This window comes from Gambusia affinis, linkage group LG11 (genome assembly GCF_019740435.1).
Source record: "Gambusia affinis linkage group LG11, SWU_Gaff_1.0, whole genome shotgun sequence".
NCBI classification, from domain to species: Eukaryota; Metazoa; Chordata; class Actinopteri; order Cyprinodontiformes; family Poeciliidae; genus Gambusia; species Gambusia affinis.
Genome location: NC_057878.1, coordinates 3,746,348 through 3,769,712, shown reverse-complemented (window position 1 = coordinate 3,769,712; position 23,365 = coordinate 3,746,348). Strand labels below are relative to the sequence as shown.

Here is a 23,365-nt window from a genome sequence, read left to right as displayed (position 1 = left end):
CAAAGTGATACTCTTCACCACTGACTCCTTCTGCAGTGCTTCTGAAATGGAACATCATCGCCCCCTTCAGGACGATGGTAGGATGTTACAGAAATTCCTCAGCTTTCACTCAGGTGATGCACTGAACACATTTTTATGTTCAGTAAATGTAAGTCATTAGTTCAAAATGGAACAATGGAGAAGCAGGACTTACATGTGAACCATATATTTGCATACAGTCAATAAAAACCTCACAGCGTTTTCTGTTTTAGCTCAACTAGAATGAACAAACTTATGCTTATATGCATGTTTCAAGGCTAATGAGACATTTTTACAAGTTTTTTAAATACCTTTTTATATTGAGAGGTTTATATACATTTCCTAAATATTTATAAGAATATCCTTTAAACTCTGTGATTTGGGTTAAACATTTTGGGGTCCTTCAGGCATCTGGAGATTGAACCTAATAGTAAACCAAACAAGTGGAGGTTAGCAGTTATCTTCTTTATTTTATCTTAGGTTCTCATGATGTCACAGGAAGTCACACACTAAATATGTGACTTCCTGAGCTCTTCTTGTGAAGGGCCTGTGTTTCTCACACCATTTATGGCTGTCTATAGTCTTATCATCGTAGTGCCGAGCTTTTATGCTCAGAATGATTGTGGCATAAAAGTGAGAAGAAGATAAACATCGTCCAGGCAACCAGCAATAAATGAACACTTAATCATTAATAGATGCAAAACAGCTGTCTAGCTAGCAAGGCTATGTTAGTAGCTAGTTAGCAGTAGTCATAACCGTCTCGATGACAAATGCAAAAAAGCTAGCTAGCTACCAATGGTATGTTAGCAGCTAGTTAGCCTTGGCCTAAACTGCCTTGAGTCACAGAACGCAATGAAGATGTCAAATGTTTTCCCTGACAGAAAAGTCCTGCTACATGGAATATACAAGATGAAACGGTCCTGCCACAAAATTTAAGATACACGATTAACGTATTTAGGGACAAAAATTTATATTTTAATGAATTTAAGACTGCCTTTAAATCCGTCGTTCCTGTAGCTCAGGGGTCTCAAACTCCAGGCCTCGAGGGCCGCAGTCCTGCAGTTTTTACATGTGCCACAGTTACAAAACACTGGGATGAAATGGTTTAATTACCTCCACCTTGTGTAGATCAGTTCTCCAGAGCCTTAATTATTCTATTCAGGTGTGCTGCAGCAGAGGCACATCTAAAAGTTGCAGGACTGCGGCCCTCGAGGACTGGAGTTTGAGCAGTGATGTCAGTAACGCGTTAGTTTGTAACGCGTTACTGACGTCGGACCACTTTTTTCAGTAACGAGTAATCTAACGCGTTGCTATTTCAAATCGAGTAGTCAGGCTACAGTTACTTATCAAAATCACTTTTCGTTACTGCGTTACTATCTTCTTTTGTTATTTAATCGTATTTCCTCTACTCGTCTTGTCGAGTGACCGACGGCTCTATGCGACAGAAATGTAAACAATGGAGGGAGATTTTGTTGGTGGAAAAACTGGAACTATTTTCAGTTTCTGTCGCCAAATCCGAGTATTATAAGCGGTTTTGGGCTTCATTTTTTTTAAGTCGCTTGCAAATTTAATGAGCGGCGGGTTGCGCCTTTTTGGGCTTGTTTTTGAACGTGAAGTTGCTCATTTGGGTTTGGAAATAAGCAGAGACTCATAATAAATCCCAGAATTTGTCCGTCATTAAGGTAGTTTTACTCAGTCTCTCCCTGGCCATCATTTCCCGGATGATCCGTCCCGCTGTGTCTTTGTTAATGTCAAGTTAATATATTACCTCTGAATGACGTCGAGCTTCGCGTTGCGCTCCAGAAAGTGGCAAACATCGAGACCAATTTGAACAGCGCAATAAACGTGAAAACAGCCACGAATAAACGTGTCCGTAGTTGCCAATAATTATAATGGAAACGTAATGGAAACTAATTATTAATATTAAGATAAGTGTCACAAATCTGTGCAGCCATCTGAGCTGTGGAGCTGCAGGAGGAGCTCTGTGCGCTGCGCTGACACCAAACGCAGGGCCGTAACACAGAACCTGGAGGCTGGGGGGATTTAGGGGGGGGCTTTAAAATCATTCTTAGAGTTTTCCAGACAACAGTGGACCACACAAATTACTCACGTTTTTTATTTTTTTGTACTGTTTTTTCTACAATCTCCTCTTCAGTTCAACCTTATCAGTGGAGACACATTGTTGATGTTACCATTATAAAATAGATTACAATTAAGTATTGGCAAAGATCAATGTGATTTTCACAGGAGGCGGAGCGTTGTTGTTAGCAGCTGCTGAAAGTAACTAAAAAGTTACTTTTAATGTAACTTAGTTACTTTCCAAATCAAGTAGTCAGTAATATAACTAAGTTACTTTTTCAAGGAGTAATCAGTAGTCCGATTAAAGTTACTTTTTCAAAGTAACTATGCCAACACTGAGTTTGAGACCCCTGCGTAGCTGAATGGGAAACTGTAATGTGACCAAACGGATTTATCTTACTCCCATTTTTTTTGTGTTGCTTTTAGAAGCTTCACAGGGAAACATAAAAGTTCTCCACTGCACGTTTGCAGGGTTAAAGTAATGATATCTCCATTTTCTTTTGTATGTGGTATAAAACAATTGTCGTTCCAGCAGTAATGGAGAGGGCTTTAAAACGAGTAAAACAAAAGTATGAAGTTGCATTTCACGGGAAGAATAACGTCACTATTGTGCTCTGCAGAAATTCAACAAAACAAACTCCTGTGTGTGGGAAACAACTTAATTCTGCAACAAAAGGAAGCTAGTTGACAAAAAAAACAACAAAAAAAGAATGCACAACAAAACCTGAAATATCTCAGTAGCCGTCTTCTGTGTGGTCTATCTGGCTCTGCTTACTGTTTGAAGTTGAAATAAATTTAGATGAAGTGAAATGAAGGTTGAGGCTTACAGATAACCAGCCCACTTCTGCAGCGTTTAAAATGCTCAGTCGTAGATAAAGAGGAAGAAGCTCTCAGAGCTCACTGTCGAGCGGCCGGCTCCTGAGCAGCTCTCTCTCTGTCTGTCTGTCTGTCTGTACCTGTGAATGCTTGGCTGGAGGTGGGGAGGATACTGTCCGAACTGAGACCACAGGTATGTAGAAACCACACTTTGCATGGTGGCAGGTTATATCAATGCAGAAACTCTCCTGTGACTCACGGTCAGGGAGAAAACAACCTCAGCATTCAAAGGCTGCAGAACCAGAAACTACTGGAATATTATTGTTGACTTCAGCAGCCTCTCTTCTTGTTGCCTAGGATACTTCGCTTGTTGCTCTTTCCAGACTGGCTTCCATTCACAAATAGTTTCTTTATGAATAACTTAACTTTTCTATCGTCTGGCCACAGTACTTAAAATGCCCTCAGGACTTTGACAGGGACATCACCACACCTTGATTCTTTTTTTTTTTTTTTAGTACCACAGTACATTAAAGATCTCCTGCTGTTGTATCAACCATCCAGATCGCTCAGGTCTTCTGGTTCTGCTCTGCATCCCCTGAACCAGAACCAAACCTGGAGAAGCAGCATTCAGCTTCTATGCACCACTAATCTGGAACAAACTTCCGGAAAACTCAAAAACAGCCAAGACAGTGAGCTCCTTTAAATCTAGACTAAAAGATCCACCTGTTTAGAGTCGCTTTTGAACCAGGATCAATGAAACACTGAGCAATATTTTGATGTGTAAAGATGACTTGGCAAAATGTAATGTTTCTCTTGTTGACATCCACAGCCAGTTTGTTGCATATTTGCTTCGGTTTCTATGCAAAACAAACCAAAACAAACTTCCAAACTGCAAAGTTGCTGAAACACAGAGTTCCTTTATATTGGGGTTAAAAGCCCTCCTGTTCAGATCTGCCTTTGATTTATAATACACAGAACATTGATCAGTACTTGATGATTTAAAATCATACGCCCTTTTCTTTCCCTTCAGTTACATGTTACTAGATGTTGATCTGTCATCCGCTGTGTTTGCTTTTTGTTATTTTTCTTTGTGTAATTTTTTAATTATACAATCCTTTTAGCTAGCACCACTTAGCTGCTACTTTCCCCACCAAGATCCTAGTGAGGCGTCCAGTGCACATCTGGTTTTACCAGCCTACAGTTACAGAAATGCTCTTCCCCTCTGAAACCATGTTGGGCAACAAATTACACAAGGATGACATTGCTAATACACATTATTTTTTAGCACGACATGTGCAACATCAGTAGAGAAAGAAGATTGGTGGTTTTAATTACGTTCATTCTAACCTGCCATAATTTCTGCCATTCTGCGTTGGGCTGGAGCCGATCCTTCCTGACAGAGTTCATGTCTGATCCAGAAAAAGATTCAGTCGAAATGTCAGCTGAAACTGGTGGCAATGTCTTTCTAACTTCCCTTAAAGTAAAAGGTTTTCTCTAAAACAGGAAGGAAAGGAGCCATGCTAACCCAAACAGTCTTCCAGACAGGTGGTAGGAAGACATGGAGGGACTCTCTGTAGCTAAACAACAAAACTCAACCACTAGGTCCACTGGTTTGCCATAGACAGAAGACCCAGACTGTGTCTTTAACTCCTGGATCAACGTCTTGCGATTAATTTTTCTGAAATCAGGCAGGAATTACAATTAAATTGAGTCTGGAAAATAAAAACATCTAAAATACGATATGAAGAAAAACAAAAGAAATTTCCCGTAGCGCAAACAAAAACAAACATATGTGGGTGTGTTGGTCAGACAGACACTTAGTGCCTCAACACACTTAACTTCTGCTTTACCAGCGCGGCATGATACAGAAATGACCTCACCACAACCACAGGTACTTGTCCAACTTAGACACAAGAAGACTACATCCTACTTTGAAACCCTTCAAGAGCCAAAGTTACGTTGATCCTTTCCAACTCCATGACAGGTAATGTTGGATATTTGTTCACCAAGCCTCTCTTATAAACCTCTGAGTGCTTAGTAAGACACAACAGCTAGCTGACACACTTTGCATTTATTAAGGCTCCCACATACTTGGGAATATCATGCATACCCTGTGAGCTGCACAGACCGATTATTGTTTTATAGTCAGGCGTACCGGTTCTCTACATTTCTTGTGTCAGATTCCTTCATTTCCCACAGTCCTAATGGTTGACAGCAGGTTTGATGAACCAGTTGGATTCCTATCCCAGTTCCTTCTCCATCAGGGCAGCGATTGCACACCTGCCAATGCAGCAGCAGTCACACCACTCGTCATTGCAACTGGTTGCGTCGACTCTCAACCTTCTCAACAACGGGGTTGAATACAAATGCACGTTCCACTTTTTGATGCTAATTTTTTGAAAATCATCTATCCTTTTCCATTCACTTCACGCAGCATCACAGCTGCTTCTCACATTCATATTAAATTTAAATTAAACATATTAAAGTTTGTGGTTTAACAACTAAAAAGATCTATGAAGACTTTTGTTTAAAGTTGATCTCCATTTGTTATCTTTCAGATTAAATGGAGGACCCATTGTCTCAACCTTCGCTCCATAATGCCTCCTGTTCCCTGTGTCCCTCAGCGGCAACGCTCTACTTCCTCCCCTCCATCTACGCACTCCTCTTCCTCACCGCTCTGCCGGGGAACCTGCTGTCTTTGTGGGTGTTCCTGCGCTGCATCCCTTCCATCTCCCCCATACACATTTACCTCACCCACCTGAGCATCTCTAACCTGCTGATGGCCATCATGGTGCCCTTCCTGGCGGTGTACTTCGCCAAGGGCACGCACTGGTCCATAAGGGACATCCCATGTCAGATAGTCCTGCATGGCATCACCCCTGTGCTCCACATCAACATCTACATCAGCCTCCTGATCCTCGCCTGGGTCGCTCTCAGCCGGTTTGCCGTGCTCATTCGGAACACCCACACCTCCCGGCCGAGCGCCTGCATCTCACTGCTGCCCAACAGCTTCTTCTCGAGTCTCACGCGGGTCTCCTTCGCAAACGGGGTGTGCGCCATTCTATGGGTGGTGGCAGTGGGGGCCATCGTTCCGGTGACTGTTTACTACTCCATAAACGAAGTTACAAGACGTGAGGAGGTGTGCTACAGCCCGGTGGTGGAAATAGGAGGCAGCGTTTCTTCAACCACCAGCGTTTCCCTTGTAATTCTGTTCTTCGTCCTCTACCTGCTGGTGCTGGTCTCGTACATCACCGTCCTGAAGCACATCAAACGCTCGCGCCGCAACGCAAACATCACCCGCTCACAGAGCCTGCTGGCGCGGGTTTCCAGGAACATCGTGGTCATCCAGGTGACTAAGAGTTCTTTCAAAACTAAGTTTCATCGTCATCATGTTCTGGTTTGTGATGAGTCAAACTTCCAGGTCTCGAGTTAATCACAAAAGTATTAAGCAACATAGTTTTCAACAATTTTTTATTCAAAAGTCCTGCACTTTCCTGTAATCATTTAAGGTTGTTTCGACCAATCATCTTTCTGAAGGTCTTGCAGACGACTTTTTAAATGCAAGAGATGAAACAACACTGTTGAGGCTCTCCATTTGCCTCAGAAGACAGAACCAGGAGCTGGGTCAGGCCATAGATAACAGCGTTCCAATTAACACAGTTGGACACGTCGGAATTTGAAAATGGAAACAACTAAGTATACATTGTTTGCATTTTATGAACACAATATTAAGCTTTGCTGTCCATCAGCAAGCATCACTTTCATTTGTTCAGTGTAACATTGTGTAACATGTGACACTGACTTTGGTTTTCTTTCGCGTCACAGCTTTCAACTGTTGACGCGAGGAGCGGCCTTAAAGTCCTGACTGAGGGTAGTTAGAGTTTTTCCCACTTTCTGAGTGGGAAGTCCAACCTCGGAGAAATTGAAGTTGCTTTTCCCGATTGGGAAGTCGGACAACTCTTCTGTAAACGTCAGATTTCAGAACTAATATGTTTTAGATGGTTTTTATTGCTGTTCTGCACACAGTCAAAACATGTGAATCCTGCTAGAGCAACATGTTGCATAGTGACATCCTAAATTAAAATTCACTCCATCCCAACTGCAGAAAGGAAAATACAGAATAAATAACTGAACTTACAGTATTTATCTGCCTAAGCAGCTGCAACGTGGAAAAAATATTTAAGCTGCTCATTTAACTTCTGGCAGAAGGTATGTATGATACATACGATATTACGTAGTACCGTAATATCGGTATTATGGTATTACGTAATACCGATATCATTAAACGTAATGCTATCGGTAGCTTAAACGTAAACAGAAACAGCAGATATTTGGTTTCTGCTGCAGTCTCACTGTTATCTACGTCAATGTTCAGCCACTGGCTACGTGGCTCCAGCAGCTGTTGGTATCATGCACCCAAAGTGAAACAGAAATAATCCTGCGACCTATTCCGCAAATAAACTAATTTCCTCTCAACTTCTTTGTCTGAATCAATGAGAAATAGTGAACACCACATAGTTTGACACACATCGTTGTCTTTGGCTCCTAAGGGATTAGCAAAGAGACGTTAGCTAAAAACCATCAGCAAATGTTGCATCTTTCTGATCTGTGCAGACATTTTCCCCCGCCCCCATTCTAGTTAATCTGTTACAGAAACCAACTATTCCTCTTTTGGAAAATGATCCAAGAAAAGATGCGTAGTCAACAGAATAAAATTAAAAAAGGCGTTAAAAAGTCTGAAAATCTATTGTACTTCACTGTAGAGAAGTCTTGGCTTGTTTGGAAACCAGTTTATATTACAGAAAGGAACCTTCCCTTCCTGTTTCAGAAAATGTATTTTACTTTAAGGGAAGTCACAAAAAAACGGTGCCATCGATTTGAGCTGACTCTTCAAGTGATGGACTAACGGCATTTTTGTTCTGGATCAAACATGAAGTCTTTGTCAGGAAGGATCTGCTCTAAACCGGCGTAGGATGGATAGAAATCCTGGCAGCTTAGAAAGGAAGTAATTAAAAAAGTGAAGTATGTTCATGTTCTCCGGATGCCATCCTGGAGAGTGGAGATGTTTGGATAAAAGACATCAGCAGTGTGGCTCCACATTTCTCTGAGCATAAAGCTAAACGGTGTTTCTACCAATGTTGTGCATCTTCTACATTCAAAGCAACAACGACATCGACACTTTAAACCACCATTTCTCTTTTACACTATATTGCACCATATATGGAAGACATACAGTCCATCCAGAAAGTATTCATAGAGCGTCACTTTTTCCACAGTTTGTTATGCTTCGACCTTATTGCAAATTGTATACATCTCTTTATGAAAAGGAAGGTGGTTCGGTGATGTTTTACAATTTTTTTAAACTCTGTGCAGGTCGTCCTGTCTTTGTGTCTGCTGCCATATCACATCTTCAAACCCATCTTCATCATTCTGGCTCATTATCAGTCTTCTTCGCTGGACTCCTCCTGTTCTGCCACCACCTGTAATCCCCTGAACGTCTTCATCGAGGTAACTGATTTCCACCTCCATGTCTCACCTCCTGGCGTTGGAGCAGATAGCATCACATTCTCTCTGCTCTCTCTCTCTAGGTAAAGAACTGCCTGTTTCTGCTCGCCGTTCTGAGATCATCCATTGACCCCGTGATGTACTTCCTGTTGGACAGGACCTTTCGCCAGCAGGCCCTGAGCCTTCTAAGGAATAACAAGCTGGACTTTAACAAAGGCCAAACGGTTTGGACGACTACAGGGAGTGCAAATCAGAAGACAGAAAAAGTCGGGGAAGGAAATGTGATCTTATCGAGTGTGGTGTTAGCTTGCGAAAGAAGTTAACAGATCAAGTGCGACAAGTAAGATGTGTCTGGACTACTTCTTATGCATTTAAAAACCAGTACAACATGAAGAAGAGCCAACATGTCAAGCTGAAAGTGTTTTAGACATAATGTTTCCCCCCAAAATGCCTCATTATGTCACAACAACACAGCAGAGATGCAACAGGTCCAACATGGGACAGAATGCATGTGTGCTGGGCCTTCAGCCATGAAGAAGATCAAAGAGACTGACAGAAGAACTATGAATCCCACAATGCATTGCATTAACCTACTTTCCATTTAGCAGGAAGAGGAGGAGCTTCACTGAGTGAATATGTGACATCATGTTAACAGGCCAGTCCATGAAAGAAGTTGTCTTCTGTTTTATTCCATCAAAGGAATAAAACCTTGGCAACTGAGCATCAGCCGCCATTGTTTTCCCTTAGCTGGAGAGCAGCAACAGGAACTGAAAGAAGAGGCTAACCGTGGCGCCACAAACATCCACTGGATCCCTTCTCTTGCCCGTAATGTTCACCATAAATATCCTTGGTTCTTAAAAACTGTTTGAATAAGGTTTTTGTCTGGACAGAGGTCAATTAGTCAGGAATAAGCAACTTAAGTTTTGCCTCATTGTGTATTTCATTGTGTTTTTGCATTGTCGATGCTTAAGACTGTTCCAAACCGGATGGATGGCTCCGGTTTGCTAACATACTGAGAGTCCAGGAAGATGAGCTTGTCTGCTTTTTTTTACTGGTATTTCTTCTTTCCTTTCTTTTCACTAGCCTATATGAAATAGCCGTAGAGCAAGCTAAATGTCAGTCTTCTGAAACGCTAAATGCTAGCTAAACTAAGGTAACAGTTAATGGAAAGCAGTAACCAAAACTATCAGTGATTCAAACTTGATTCCACTGCGTGGTTTCATCACTGATAGTCCAGTAACATGAGCTTGTCTACATTACTGATATTTTTAAATCTTTTTCCTTTTGCTAGCTTATCTGAAATAGCTCTACAACGAGCTAAATGTCTGTTTGTGCCTCGGCAAGCAGCAAGTGTTCAAAAACAATTATCGCTATAAATGGTGCTTAGACTTGAAAGAGATAGCTAAAAAAAAAAAAGCAACGCCTAAACTAGTTTCTAGTTGTCTGTTTAGTCAGCCATCTTGTGAGAGGCAACAGGACTTGGTGAGAGCTTGGTATTTACTTTTTAGTAGTTTATTTGTTTTCATTATTTTTTTATATTGTTACTATAGCTTCAAGAGTTCTTTTTATTAAAGTATTTTAACTGTATTCTTGTGAAAGAATTGCATTCTTTTTGTTAATAAACTCATATACAGGAGCGGTCTATCATAATTTCTGTTTGAAGAAAGCTGGGCTTATACCTTCATTAATCTTTATTTCAATACCTAAACCTTAGCAGACAGTTATTTGTAGACAATAACTGAGACTGAACCGCGTGGCTGTCACATCCCTGATAATCAGGTGGTGCCCGACTTGTTCATTTTGATCTAATCTACTAATTTTATTAACAAGTTGAATCAAAGTCTTTATTGGATTGAAAAAGAAAAACTCCAGTGCTTCCGAATCCTCTCTGTCCCGGTTCCAGTCGGACACAGCAGGACACAGGGCCTGGTTCTGGTTCTGCTGGACAATTTGGGAAGAAAAATTATTTTATTTTTTTATTTTTTATTGCTTTTGCACAGTTTGTGCCTCTTTAGAGGTACATAGTATTACACAAACCCTGCATCCTCCTTTCCTGTTTGAAGCTACATCAGACAGGAAAGCTTCATCAAGCTTTAGAAGATGAAGATAATGTTCAGTTCTACAGAACTGCAAAAACAGAATCTTACCAAGTGATTTTGGTTTAGTTTCTGGTATGTTCTAGTTTTCATGTGCTTGAAATAAGACAAAAACTAACAAGTAACTTTTCAGCAAGATAATTTAGCTTGCTTTAACTCAATAATTTCTTAATATTGGTGAAGCTTTTGTTCCATTCGCAGATTATTTCTCTTATAAGAAGATATTTTTCCCCATGTCAAAAACAAAATAATCTGCACGACCTGCTCAAATATTTAAGCAGATGGGAAGTTTGCACTAATAGTTATATGGCTTCCTCTTTTTTATTCTGTCATTTTTTTCTTCTTCTTTTTTTTTTTACAGCTTGTCTGACTGGTTTCTGATATGCATCGTTCTGCATCTGTTGGATGACAACAAAGATAATCTGAAAGTTCATTTGCTCTTAGCTCAGGGTGACCATCCTACAGTCCTGACCTCAGACCTTTGACCTCATTTTTGTGTCTCCTTGTTTAACCTGTGACTTAAACAGGTTATAAATATCTGATATATGTGTGTCACAAAGCTTGTTCAGTAATCGGAACTAAATTATAAATGAGGAATTACTCTGAGTGTGGATGTGCTGAAAGTGTGTGTGTGTGTGTGTGTGTGTGTGTGTGCGTGTGTGTGTGTGTGTGTGTGACAGGAATCTATGAAGCTCTGCCATTCATGTCATGTTATCTAAGCATAGCATCTTCTTCCATTATGCTTGTCTCATTGTCCAACTCCGTTGCACATTGAGGCTTCACAAGGTTGGAACAGGAAGAGAGAGAATCTGGAACCATTCCTCCTTGGTGATTGGTCCAAAGTCCTGGTTCCGGTCTCCTCCTCTGTTCACCCCACATGGTTTCTGTAACTTTTAGTTTGGAGGCATGTGTGTCGCCATGGAGAAAGTTTTATTTCCAGCGGTGTGTTGGCTTAGTCATATTCTTCGCTGCTTTCTTGCTAAAGACTCAGTGACGTCCCGTTCTTCTGTTGATTTGAACAGTTCAACAGATTTTTATTTAAAACTGGGTATTTCATAGCTTTCTCGTGGTTCCCGTAGCATTTTAAAGGTTGTAGCTTTAACACATCATTCCTCAGTCAGATTCCATCCTACACACTTCCTGATACCAGCCAAGTTGGGTAATGTGCTTAAGGTACTGCACACTGCATCTGTTGATTAGCCCATGGGTTTATAAACAACAACATCTCAAACACCATTTTCAATTTTTGACAACACTGTAGGGGTTGGCCAGATAGCGAACCCCTGATAATTCCATGGTCAAAACCTTGAGTCCAAACCTCAGTTGTGGTGGAACAGTGCATGTGGTGTCAACTAGATGGGACAACACACAGCGAACAAATTTAAACAAAGATTTCTTAGAAACTGGCCAACCAAGGGTGCACATGCAAAATCATCAGAGCGTCGACTACAGACCCTGCGCCGCATGTTCCTGTCCATATTCACACCCACACACTGTCAATGGAGACACACCTACTTCATGTGGAACTGAACCAGACTTCAACCGGCTGGAGTGAAACTAGAAAATAAAAAAAGGAAAAGGGGCTTTAGTGAACTCAAGATGGCGCCCTCTGTTGCAGTGGCGATGTAAATATTGGTTCTGGTCAAGTCTGGTCAATAGCGACTATTACAAACCAATTAAAAGTTCCCAGGAAATTTGAGTAATCACAAAATCTTTCTAAAATGTTCAGTGTGAGATTATGAAGATACTTTTGGGCTTTTTACACATTTCTACCTTAATCTTTTCAGTTTTGACTCCTAATAGATGAATCTGATCACTTCTCACTTCAAACCTACCGACTCATTCAGCCGCATATGGACATAACTGAGCATTTACAGGTAACACCATCGCACCTTGGTCGTTACATAAGCCACACTTAGAGGACAGACCCGACTTGAAGGCATCAAAAGAGCCAAAAAATACCAACAACCCCTGGTTTAACGTTTAAAATGAATTTGAATGCAGATTCAGATCTTTTCCACTGAACAATAACAGTTCACAACAAACGCCCACGCAATGAGTCAACAGACGTCCTAATTAAATCAAACACTCTTAGCTGCTAAATATCCTCAGAACCAACTCTACTTCCAGTCAGTAGGTGAATCACATTTTCGTCTCTGATGATGAAAAATATAATTAAGAATAAAAAAAGATTACTTTTAGAAACTGAAAAAACCCCTAACCAATTAACATCTGGTAAGCAGCTTTTATCAGTTTATGCTGCTAAGTGTGTATTTACACACAATTACAGTAAAACATTCCCTATAATCAGGACTACACACAGTTACTGACAAGCAGTTCAAAATCTTGTGTATAGTTGAAATGCATAAAAATAGTACAGACATGGTTTGTTTTTTCCCTGCAAAATCCCAACAATATGATCTGGAGTTTACTGCTGTAACATGACAGGCGGAGCAAAAAGACCCAAGGTGGTTGAATACTTATGCAAGGTGTCTGCAGCAGAACTATAAAGAGGAAGTTCTCCATTAACCTGACCCACCAAGAGTGAACGCAGCTGCAAATATACCTGATGTGAAATAAACCGCAATGATAATAATGCAGATTAAACTAACCAAGAGGGTTGATGATGAGGAATCACTAAACTGAAACATGAGTCAACTCATTTTGTTTGCTTGATGAAACCTGACAGATGGGGAAGGGTTATACTTAAAACTTGAGGTGTGTATTTTTTTTCTTTTTCTTCTGTATTTTCCATTGACAGTGGAAATACACAGAATCACAAAAAGCAGCAGGGACTGACTGAAATTTGGCCGTATACAGATAAAAACTGCTTTGATTTAATAATATTTTAAACTGTTATGTTGAAGTTTATTTATGTGTCTCTATAGAGTCTGGAAGGCCACATAAAAAGCTACAGCCAGGCTGTCACAATTCATTTATCTGGACGATAAATTATTCCAAAAATTATTGCGATAAACGATAATATTGTCATTCTGAAACCATTTAAACTAATATATTGATAATAGCATAATAATGCAAGTTTGTCCTCTCAAAGATCAATAAACTGTAATTTAGTGAAGAACACGCCACATCGGAACTGGAAGATATCTAAAATAAGTTAAAAAAAAGAAAAAAATTAATTAATAAAAACAGGAAGTCATTGGTAACGGAACCAATGGAAAATAAAAAAAAATAAAAAAATCCCCACCCTACCAAAGTTTATTTCTAGAAACATCTGACCCTACCTGCCTGATGCATGACTGAAGGAGAACCGTCCATCACAGAGCATCACGGTCAACACCTCAAGGATCATTGGATGCCATTATAGAAGTCGTTAGCTCCGTGATAAAACCACCCATCATCACACACACACACACGCACACGCACACACACACACACCACTAACGATCCTGTGAGCAGCGCCAGTACATGGCTCTGAGGTCCAATTGGACCGAGGCCATTTTCTCCTGTCAAACAGCTGACATTCATGTGTTCTGTGGGGAAATGCGTCTCGCCGCCATCAGTCACACTTGTAGCTATTCATATGCAAAATGTGGCATTTGAGCCTCGCTGGGCCTGTAAGGGACACAGAACTGCTGCCTTCAAAAACTGCAAAAAACCCCCAACAACAATACAATCATTTATCTTCCCACATATTTTATTTTTTTAACAATGGGGATGTAAGTAGTGTCATCACATCTGTATCCTCCACAGCAATAAGCTGCCGCATTAACAAGGTTGAGCCAAAGGTAAGGAGAAAATAAACTTCTTTACCTTCCAATACCGATATCTGAGGTTTAGTATTGGCTGAAATCGATCTGATGCAGAACAGCAGTACTGACCTGACTTAAAACATTTCCTTTTGTTAAACATGGACAGAAATGTACTGACTTACAAATTTATTTGATTACTTTGCGTCCGAACAACACTTAAATACGAAAAGTTTCACAAGCTTGGTTAAACGTAAAAACAACTTTGATTTATTCAGTGAGTGCAATTAGGAGTAGAAGTGGAAAATAAGTAATAAAGAAACTGAAAATGACATAAACAATAGAGTGACTGCATGGTCAAACATGCAAAAACTAAACTGTAGTCAGAAAGTGTAATTAGAAATTCTAAATAAAATGTAAAATAAATAATAAAGCATGATGTTTTCTCAGCGCACAAAGCACAGAGTTACATTATGCTTTGTGGATGATTAATTAATTCCTTTGGGTTGATTTGACAGCGACACACAGACAAACTGAACAGAACAGCAGTTCCATGTGAGCATCATAACGCTTGTAGCAAAAGCTCATTCACAGCACTTCTCCCTGGAGGAGCTTTTTAAATAGTTATATCTATAATATCTAAAAACTAGTAGAAAGTGAAATTAATAATAATTTTAAATAATGCAACATGATGTTGACGACATATAGACTTTGATTTAATGGCCATTAAAGCAATTACCAAACAGGGTGGTGGTAGTGCTACGGCTGGGCGATCACGCTTGGAAAATAAAATTTTAGGGTTTTTTTTATACCAAGTCCAATTTCCAATTTTAATAAGTTTTTATCTTGTTCTTAGTTGCTTTTATTTTAATCATCCCTTCTGGAAGCTAAAGTCCCCCAAAAAATAGAAACTGTAAAACAAGATGGCGGGCTGAAATCACTCAGAACAACGAGAGCCGCTGCAAATAAAGGCCACTAGTGGCAGAAAAAAAAGAGACGCAAACCACCGGTTGTGCAAACCCCCCTCCTCCTGCACAGACGCAGTTTTATTTCTGGTTATCCAGTTCATATAGGATCCAAATCCCTCTGTACTTCGACAGGAGAGCCTCTCACCTCAGTGTGTTTGCAGATAAAAGAAGTACGGCTGCTGATAAGTGAGCTGTAGGGATTTATGTTTCCCATCAAACGTCTCGCAGCGTTTACAGATTCCTCGCACCTGTGACTTCCAGATTTGACATTCGGCTCGGCTCTTGACTAGGAAACGGTGCGTCGAAGCACGAACGCGGGGTCCCAGAAAAAGATGGTTCAACCTTCACAACGGGTTGCCGCGACTCGGGCCGCTAAACAGATTTAATCTGATCTAATGGTGGGAAAACATCGGCAGAAAACGGATAGACGCAAGTGAAACCGGGGGGAGGCGTTCAGCAAAGCGTGTTGGGGAGATAAGTACAGTGGAGAGAGGGACTTATGACCGTCAGGGGCTTTAAATGAATCCTTTGACTTTCATGCGGCTCTGGAACCCTGATCCATATTTAACGAGTCTGGTTTTGTGAGCCCTCTGAATGTGAGTCTGTGCTTTTAAAGGGCGCTGAGAAACACAGGAAGCTCACAAAGCCACAGCGATAACAGAGGTGTTCACCATCCTGCAACAAAGTGGAACTCTGAATCTCTACCGCACAAACTCATTTTCATTACGGACCAAATCAGGATCACAAATGCTCTTAAAGGGCCGAGTTTTCCAGAATGTATCAATAAAACCCATTAAAATGTTAAAGGGGCGGTATTAGTATTTTTCAGGCACAAAATGCCATTTTACAGCACATTCAAGTAACTATATTACCTTCAGTTGTGAAAAAAATGCTACATATCAAATATGACATAAAAAATGTACTTTGTAATTTAAAACTTTGAAATTGGGTCTCTGTCTCTTTAAAAACTCCTGCTTCTCTGTTGTGTTCTGTGTTTTTCTGTATGTTTATTTCTAGTTTCCTGTCATGGTTTCCGGTGTTTGAGGTGGTGAGGTAGACGCTAGAGACCCAGCTTAGGTGAGTGATGATGAAGTTTAATAAAGAAATTATTCACAATCGTCCAACAACAAGGCAGCACTGCTGAGCTGAATCCAGGGCTCGACACAGGTAGCACAAGTGATAAGAATGGACAGAGACTGTAGTGACATCAGACGTAAACTAGACGTACACAGACTGAGGACCCGACGAAGACAGACACACACAGGTGACACTAAATACACAAGAGGAAATCAGGGAACGAGATACACCTGGGGACTAATCACGGGGAGACAGGACAACACAGAGACTCAGACACACAGGAAACTAGAAATAAACATACAGAAAAACACAGAACACAACATTCTCTGCCTTCAGGAAGTCATCACAACAAGTAACTCCTGTAATGAGCTCAACAGACGCACAGTTTCACCAAGTGTTTGCTAATTGCTGCTGGCTAGTCTGAAGGAGCTGAGTGGGGTAGAGCTGCTCTGAGAGGCGGGAGCTTGGAAACTGCAGCTGAGGAGGAGCTGAGTCAGGTTTTATAAGCAAGTTATTTTTGATAATAATGAATCGTCAATATTGTTTATCTATGTCTGTATTAGTGACTTTGTTTTCTGTTACTTTTCTCATTTTGTTTTGTTTGTTTTAATCTAGTATTGTTTTTTTTTTTTTACTTACATTGAAAATAAGCAATATAAACACATAGTAAGCAGCTCATTCCCTAATTATTTGTTTTAATTCTACTATTTATTTATTTAATTGTCGACAAAGTTACGTTTAAATGTTTGTTGTTTTTTTATTTATGCGATGGTTCAGAATGTGTGGAGGAAGAGCAAAGAGGAAACGAAGGACGTCTAAACGTGACAGCCAAGCATGAGGAAGATGAAGTCAGAGGTACCTTAACGTCTCTGTGGATGATGTTGTTGTCGTGGCAATAGCGCAGCGCCTCGAGGATCTGCCTCATGTAATGACTGAAATCAAGAAGTCATGTAGTTAGTGTTGCAACTCAGCGTTTGTTCACCCTGATGACATAAACAGCTTGAAAGTATCCAAACAAGAGATTAAAAGAGACTACAAATGGACACCACATTTAACGTGTTTTCATTTACAACTCAAATTAGAAAACCCATGTATCATTTCCCAAAATGTCCCAGAAACATGTTGAAATTTGTAGTTTTAATGTAACAAAATGTAAAAAAAAAAAGAATACTTTGGCGAGGCTCTGAAGGAAAAGCGAACAGTTCGCTGCTCACCTGGCCACTGCCTCGCTGTAGACGAAGCCGGCGTCTGCCCTCTTCACGATCTCGAAGCACAGGTCTGCCCCGTCCATGCTGACAGACACAAACAGAGGGAACGTTTTTAATCTCACGTCTGAACTCAGGACAAATCACCACAAAGGACATTTACATGAGATCTGAAGCTAATGGAGCTGAAGTTTAGAACTGCGTTTAGGGCGATCACCAATCTCTACAAAGCCGGTTCCAGATTTGGCCAGTACCAATTTTTTTTTAAATCCTAAACATTGTTAGATACAGCAACAAAGTTGCTGATTTGGCAACAGCGGGGCGACTTATTGTCAACCACGCAGGTGCAGATGTGACCTAGTGAGGTGGTTGATTTTCAGACCTTTGTGGAGGTAAATAGGACCATTGATCCTCTCTCTGGTTACTTCTATTTACATTTCAAATGTCTTTAAATCAAGAGCCAAGTGTGAAAACTTAGTCAAAGCTATCACTCACACAGATCCACCGAAAATCTCCTAGAATGTCAGCTGAGAAATTCTGGTAGATCAAATCATGGATCTATGCCACCTTGTGTCAATGGCTCCACCTGCTGGTGGAGTGTTTGGGCGTGAAGGACCTCTTGGAACATGTCAGCAGCATCTGAGCATCATTTAAACACCCACCTTAGTAAGGTGTTTAATTTTAGTAGATAACATTACTAAGCCTCATCTGAGTGATGTTTATGACCTGTCCATTGTTTTATAGTCACAGTACAACACACCATGTCATCTAGAAGCTTTGGATTGATTAATAAGGTTAATTGACATATTTTTTGGAAATTTTCTGAGCTTGTAAAGTCAAAAATATTGACTTTAGTAAAAAATGGCTGACCCCATCAGGAAACTTTCAGAGTCTCTAAAGTTGAAAATGTTTAACTTTTCAAACTTTTTTCATTGCAAATTTACGACTTTTTGAGCTCAGACATTTCCGAGTTTTTTGGCAAACGTTTGTTCCTTTTATTTTATTTTTACTTTTGCATTTGCCATAATATAAAGTCTTACTGAATTATTTATTCCCAACGATTAATAGACAGTAATCTCAAAGGAAGTGGCCAGAAAGAAATGCTGCAAAGGGACTCGAACTCATGGCGAAACGGTGGAGCTCAGTGGCCTCCAAACTTTGAGGCCGCTGCAGCCACTGCGCCCCGGGGCACCCTGCTGTGCAGCTCTGTAACCTGTTAGCTGCACCTGTTTCCTCCACCCTCCAGCTTAGTGTGGCCTGGAATCTGGAACGGAGAGACGGGGCATGTGTATGTGAAAAAAAAAAACCCCAAAAAACGGGCACACACACACAAAAGCTCCGAAAGCATGAAAATCCCTTTAAATGGAGCTCACTTGCATTTCCTTCCAAGTCCCCTCTCTGTGCGCGTGGTAGAGCGGCGCGGCGCGAGCGTTTTGCCCGTCGAGGCGATAACAGAATTACACGATAAAGGAATTAGTTCTGGAAGAGCGAGAGAGATGAAGATAGAGAGCGGGCCGGGAGGAGCTCCGGGGAAAACTTTTAGAGAAGCTGGAGGTAGCAGCGAGTGCGAAATCTTAATCTTATCTTTTCTTCCTCCGCGAGGCCGCTCTGTCTCTCCTCGTTCCTCTCACCGCGGACCGTCCTCGGCTAACGAGCTTTCTCGTATCCGTGCTGATTACATAAAACCGCTGTAGGACACGCTTCTTCTTCATGTTCCTCTTCCATTGCCTGGCTGCGTGGACGCCTCTCTGAGTCCCACCTCATTTTACTTAAAACACACTGTAATATCCACCTCTGTTTTTTTTTTTTCTTCCCCACTACTGATCCATCTCTCTCTGTGTGTCCTTCAGATGTGACCTGGTAACGAGGGCTTACAATTCAAACACCATGTAGAGCATGCCGTCGGAGCTGTAGGTCTCCAGCAGCTCCACGATGTGGGGGTGCTTCAGCATGTGGCAGATGCTGGCCTCTCTCTTTAGATCTGAGGAAACACAGAAGAAGACAAGAAACACAGTAAGCACTCATGGCATTGTTAGAGCCGTCCTGGAAAAAGGGTAAAGAAGTAAAATTATGAGATATAAAGTCGAAAAAATGTAACGGAAGACTCCGACTTTATCTCCGTCGTTTTATTTTCTTCATCTCTGATGTTGGGATCTTTTAGGCCTTCACTTGTGAGTTATGTCAAAAGCCACTCTTAGATAATTGTTTTTTGAACGACTAAATATCACATTCCGGGTTTAAAAGTAGCTCCAAAGGGCGCGGCGGTGCGCGCGAACCCTGCACGGAGCACTGGGTTCTGGACGCGGTCGTCACGGTTCGGTTTGCGGTTCGGTTTGCCTCCTCTCACGACTCTGTTTCCTGTTGCTTCACTATCGAACACACTGGAGCCGAGAGCACCCCCGCCTCCCACAACCCCCTAAAAACAACAACAACAAAACAACAACGACACGAGAAGTTTCAGGAAGTACCCGAAAACTTTTCCCTGCGTGTTAAATCCCAGCTGCTTATTTGGTCTGGTGGCCCAAAAAGCAGACTAGAGCTCTTAAAAAGAAACAGGCGATACGCACTTCAAAAGCATTTGCTCAAATATGATGAGAAACGCTTTGATCATGCCCTGTGAGTTTAGTGCCACAATATCTCACTTCATTAGCCTCTTTAATGTGGAGCCTCCAAAACAATCCAGCAGCTGCTTGTTATCACCTGACTGCTGTGAAGATTGTTTGAAATTAAGAGATATTAAGCTCTTGTTTTTGGGTAAATAGATAATTATTCTCAGCCTACATACGTTCCTCTGATGTCTTGTGACAGGGGTGTGTATACTTTTTCTTCCTCCTGCATAAAAAAACCAGTCTGATTCCTTCTTCGTAGTAAATTGTGACCTTTGAAAGGACTGGAATGACCTTATAAAAAGTGCCGCAATAAAATTTTCCACTCTGTGTGTCAGGCCTGAACCTCTGCCTCCAAACTGATTAGACGTTGAAAAGTTGAACAAACAAAGTTTCCTGGTCACATTCCAGTTGCTTCTGTTGCATCTCTGCCGTAGGACCAAGCAGAACCTTTAAAGATTTACAGTATTCGGACAGCTCTAGTAGAACAGCTGTAAAACACCTGGCTGCTTCACACACCCCAGTCAGCTGTTGTCTAACTGTGACACTGACGTTAGAAGTCAGAGGGAGTTCCTCCTTTCCCACTCCGAACCCTCTGTATCCGCTCCAGTTGTTTACTTCCCAAGACCAAACTAGCATTACCAATTATGGTTGACCCTGTTGCTAGGCATGGTTGACCCTGTTGCTAGGCATGGTTGACTTCATTGCAAGGTGTTTTTTTCACTCCAGATACGATACCGATATTGCAGCTTTGAATATTGGTTGATACCAATATTGGCACAATACCATATCAAGGAGAGTCATAAATACTTTTTTTTTTTTTTTTTTTGGTTTTACCTGCACTAGAGGCCTTTGTTTGACAGTGGTCAGGCAGATAAGTGGGTTGTGAGAGGGGAGGAAGGAACGCGGCAAAGGTCATCAGGCCGGGACTCGAACCTGTGACACCCAGGACAAGGACTGATGCCTCCATGTTTGGGTCGTACGTTTTACCTCTGCTCCACCGCCGCGTCCGAGGCAAATACTTTGATTACCTATTTTTTAGTGTGGAATATTGATAAAGGATTGATCAAGTGATATTACTCAAAAACAGAACAATAGTCAATAACAATATGTATGTATGAGAACAACTGACCCGTTTATTACTAGCAAGATGCAAGTGTTGTTGGAGAGAAACACTGGAGCGGACTAAATGCTGGAGCAGAGTGTTTCTATCAGGCTTATATTGGAGGTTTTAGATGCACGCCGGTATAATCCGACAATCGTATTTCAGCCAATATCAAATCAATTCCCGATATCAGTATCGGCTTGGGACGCTGTAGTGGTCAGAGCACCTTCTGCCACCGTCTCTCCTGTGTCGCTTCATTTCTCTCTAAAACTTATTTTCACAGTGGCTTTTTGTCCTTTAATAAACTGAACCTGGTTTAAACGTCTCCACAGCTTTACAGTCTGCTGTGTTTATGATGCCGTTTACTCACCGACAAACCTCTCCTCTGAGCCGCTTGATCCAACACAAGAGCTGTCTATATTTTAGGAAGCTGTTATGGATGGAAAACGCAGAGCTCAGCATGAGGCATGCACTCCTAAAGACCCACCATGATGACTCATCGGCAGGAGGGGGTCTCATGCAAAAAAAAAAACTCTAGCAGCCCTCAGCTCCCCTATGTGCTTTCAAGTGCCATTTGTTTGCATGCATACCATTACTCCAGATCGTCTCGCTGCAGCCCGGCAGAGAGTGTCTACGGCGCTTTAATTGGCTCGTAATGAGGAGGAGGGCTGATGGAGGAGGGTTAGTGAAGCTGAACAGAACAATGCGGGCTGCTTGTTTAGGGGAATCACCGGGGAGAGACATGACAGTGGGATAAAAACTGAGCAGACACAGCTCAGATTCTCAGGAGAGCAAAAGCAGAGTGAGGGGAAAAAAAAAGAAAGAAAATAACAAAACAACAGTTTTACTTCAACAGATATTCAGGTGATGTTTAACGGCAGCAAATCTGCGATGACAGCCACTCGCGCGGGCATGGAGAAGAGGGAAAAGAAGAAGAAGAAGAAAAACAGCAGCTCAGATGAATCAATATACCGTCACCTCCTCTGATGCCGACGGAAAATTGCTCTGTCATGTAAAATGGGATGAAAGCAGTGGCGTCTGGAGGCGCGTTTGAGCGATTAGCAGAGGTACCAGCGGAGGAGCGACTTTAAATCAAATCTGTCCACGTGGACGCTCCGAAGAGAAGAAAGCTACAGCGGAGGAGGACAACTTTAATAACCTGTAACAACTCCTTCACACACTACTCTCTCCCGTTCTCGGTATACTTACTCTACCTGAATCAACCAAAGCTGAAGCCGATTTGAAGGGATTTTTTTGTGTCCGGTAAGAAGCGTTTGGACTTGATGGAGAAAATGTCAAAGAATTGGAAAGGAAAATACATGTTTTCCTTCACGGATCAAAAGTTGTCGACAGTAATAACCTGTCATTCAGGCATGGATTAAAGGGTTGGTTCGGATTTTGACGGAGTGGAAAAAAAGGGTTCTGGGAAATGATTATCTGTAATAATTCACTTTCCTATGGCTTGTTGAGAAGGAAGTACATCCTTGGAGTGGTGGAAAACTACGCGCTTCCTTCAGATGGTGTGCTGTAAATTGCTTCTCATTCTTTTCAGGCTTGTTTAATCCACCAGTGTTGACAGTGAGATATTCTCTTCTGAGGCCACTGCAGGCTAAATAAATGAAACACTCGCAGTTTGTGGAATCTGCTTCAGAAAGATCAAACACAGCTACGCTAGCATCCAGTTGTTTTATGTTTTCATGCTGAAATAACGCAACAAGTTGGAATATTTACACAAGAAAAATCAGTTATGAGACCATCCACCATTCCTACCCTCCATTCAAGAAAAAAAAAAGAAAGAGAGATGAAAACACAGACAGAAGATTACTAGCTTTGTCCAACGAGAAAGAATAAACCCTAACAAAACAGTAACAGTGTTCGGAGCCTCGGCTCCCATCATGATCCTTAAAGGTCTTTCACTTTGCTTCCTGCCATGTGTTTTCATTTCCCCTGTCCTGCAGGCGCAGCAGTGCATCGCGGCAGCTGAGCTCTAAGTCGCTGGTTTTAACTGAAGCCTCAAACACCGTTTCCAGCTTGGTTCATAAAAGTTGTCTTCTTTCACACAAAGTCCAGCAGACTCTGCTGTGATTTGGGACCAAGACTGCAACGGTTGCTACATCTTCACACTGCCCTGCAACAAAAACCTTTTCCCCTCCTTGCCTGTTGTGGCGCTGTACCAAGAA

General features: G+C 41.4%; 2 protein-coding genes across 13 annotated transcripts in view; one reads left to right on the top strand and one right to left on the bottom strand.

The window, feature by feature from the left end:
* The window catches only part of caska (calcium/calmodulin-dependent serine protein kinase a), a 141,183-nt gene that overhangs the window by 60,795 nt on the left and 57,023 nt on the right, over positions 1-23,365 (bottom strand). For all 11 annotated transcript variants that reach the window (XM_044132282.1, XM_044132283.1, XM_044132285.1 and 8 more), the window contains exons 3-5: positions 19,350-19,455; positions 17,484-17,561; positions 17,129-17,201 (exon numbers count right to left, since the gene is read on the bottom strand). In XM_044132282.1, coding sequence (XP_043988217.1) covers positions 17,129-17,201; positions 17,484-17,561; positions 19,350-19,455 — 257 coding nt within the window. The remainder of the gene's footprint in view (positions 1-17,128; positions 17,202-17,483; positions 17,562-19,349; positions 19,456-23,365) is intronic.
* On the top strand, positions 2,997-10,115 carry LOC122840111 (probable G-protein coupled receptor 82). Of its 2 annotated transcripts, none has more exons than XM_044132293.1 (4): positions 2,997-3,106; positions 5,472-6,262; positions 8,287-8,421; positions 8,502-10,115. In XM_044132293.1, exons 2-4 carry the CDS (start codon positions 5,477-5,479, stop codon positions 8,739-8,741), a joined length of 1,161 nt encoding a protein of 386 aa, XP_043988228.1. In that variant the 5' UTR covers positions 2,997-3,106; positions 5,472-5,476; the 3' UTR covers positions 8,742-10,115. The 2 variants fall into 2 exon arrangements, with proteins under 2 accessions (XP_043988228.1, XP_043988229.1); XM_044132294.1 differs by having other exon boundaries at positions 3,019-3,106; positions 8,576-8,726.

Bases quoted from the DNA above. Each gene is read 5' to 3' on its own strand.
- LOC122840111 (XM_044132293.1), top strand. From the start codon at position 5,477: ATGGAGGACCCATTGTCTCAACCTTCGCTCCATAATGCCTCCTGTTCC. The intron at 6,263-8,286 runs GTGACTAAGAGT...AACTCTGTGCAG, and splicing joins GGAACATCGTGGTCATCCAG to GTCGTCCTGTCTTTGTGTCT. The intron at 8,422-8,501 runs GTAACTGATTTC...CTCTCTCTCTAG, and splicing joins CCCTGAACGTCTTCATCGAG to GTAAAGAACTGCCTGTTTCT.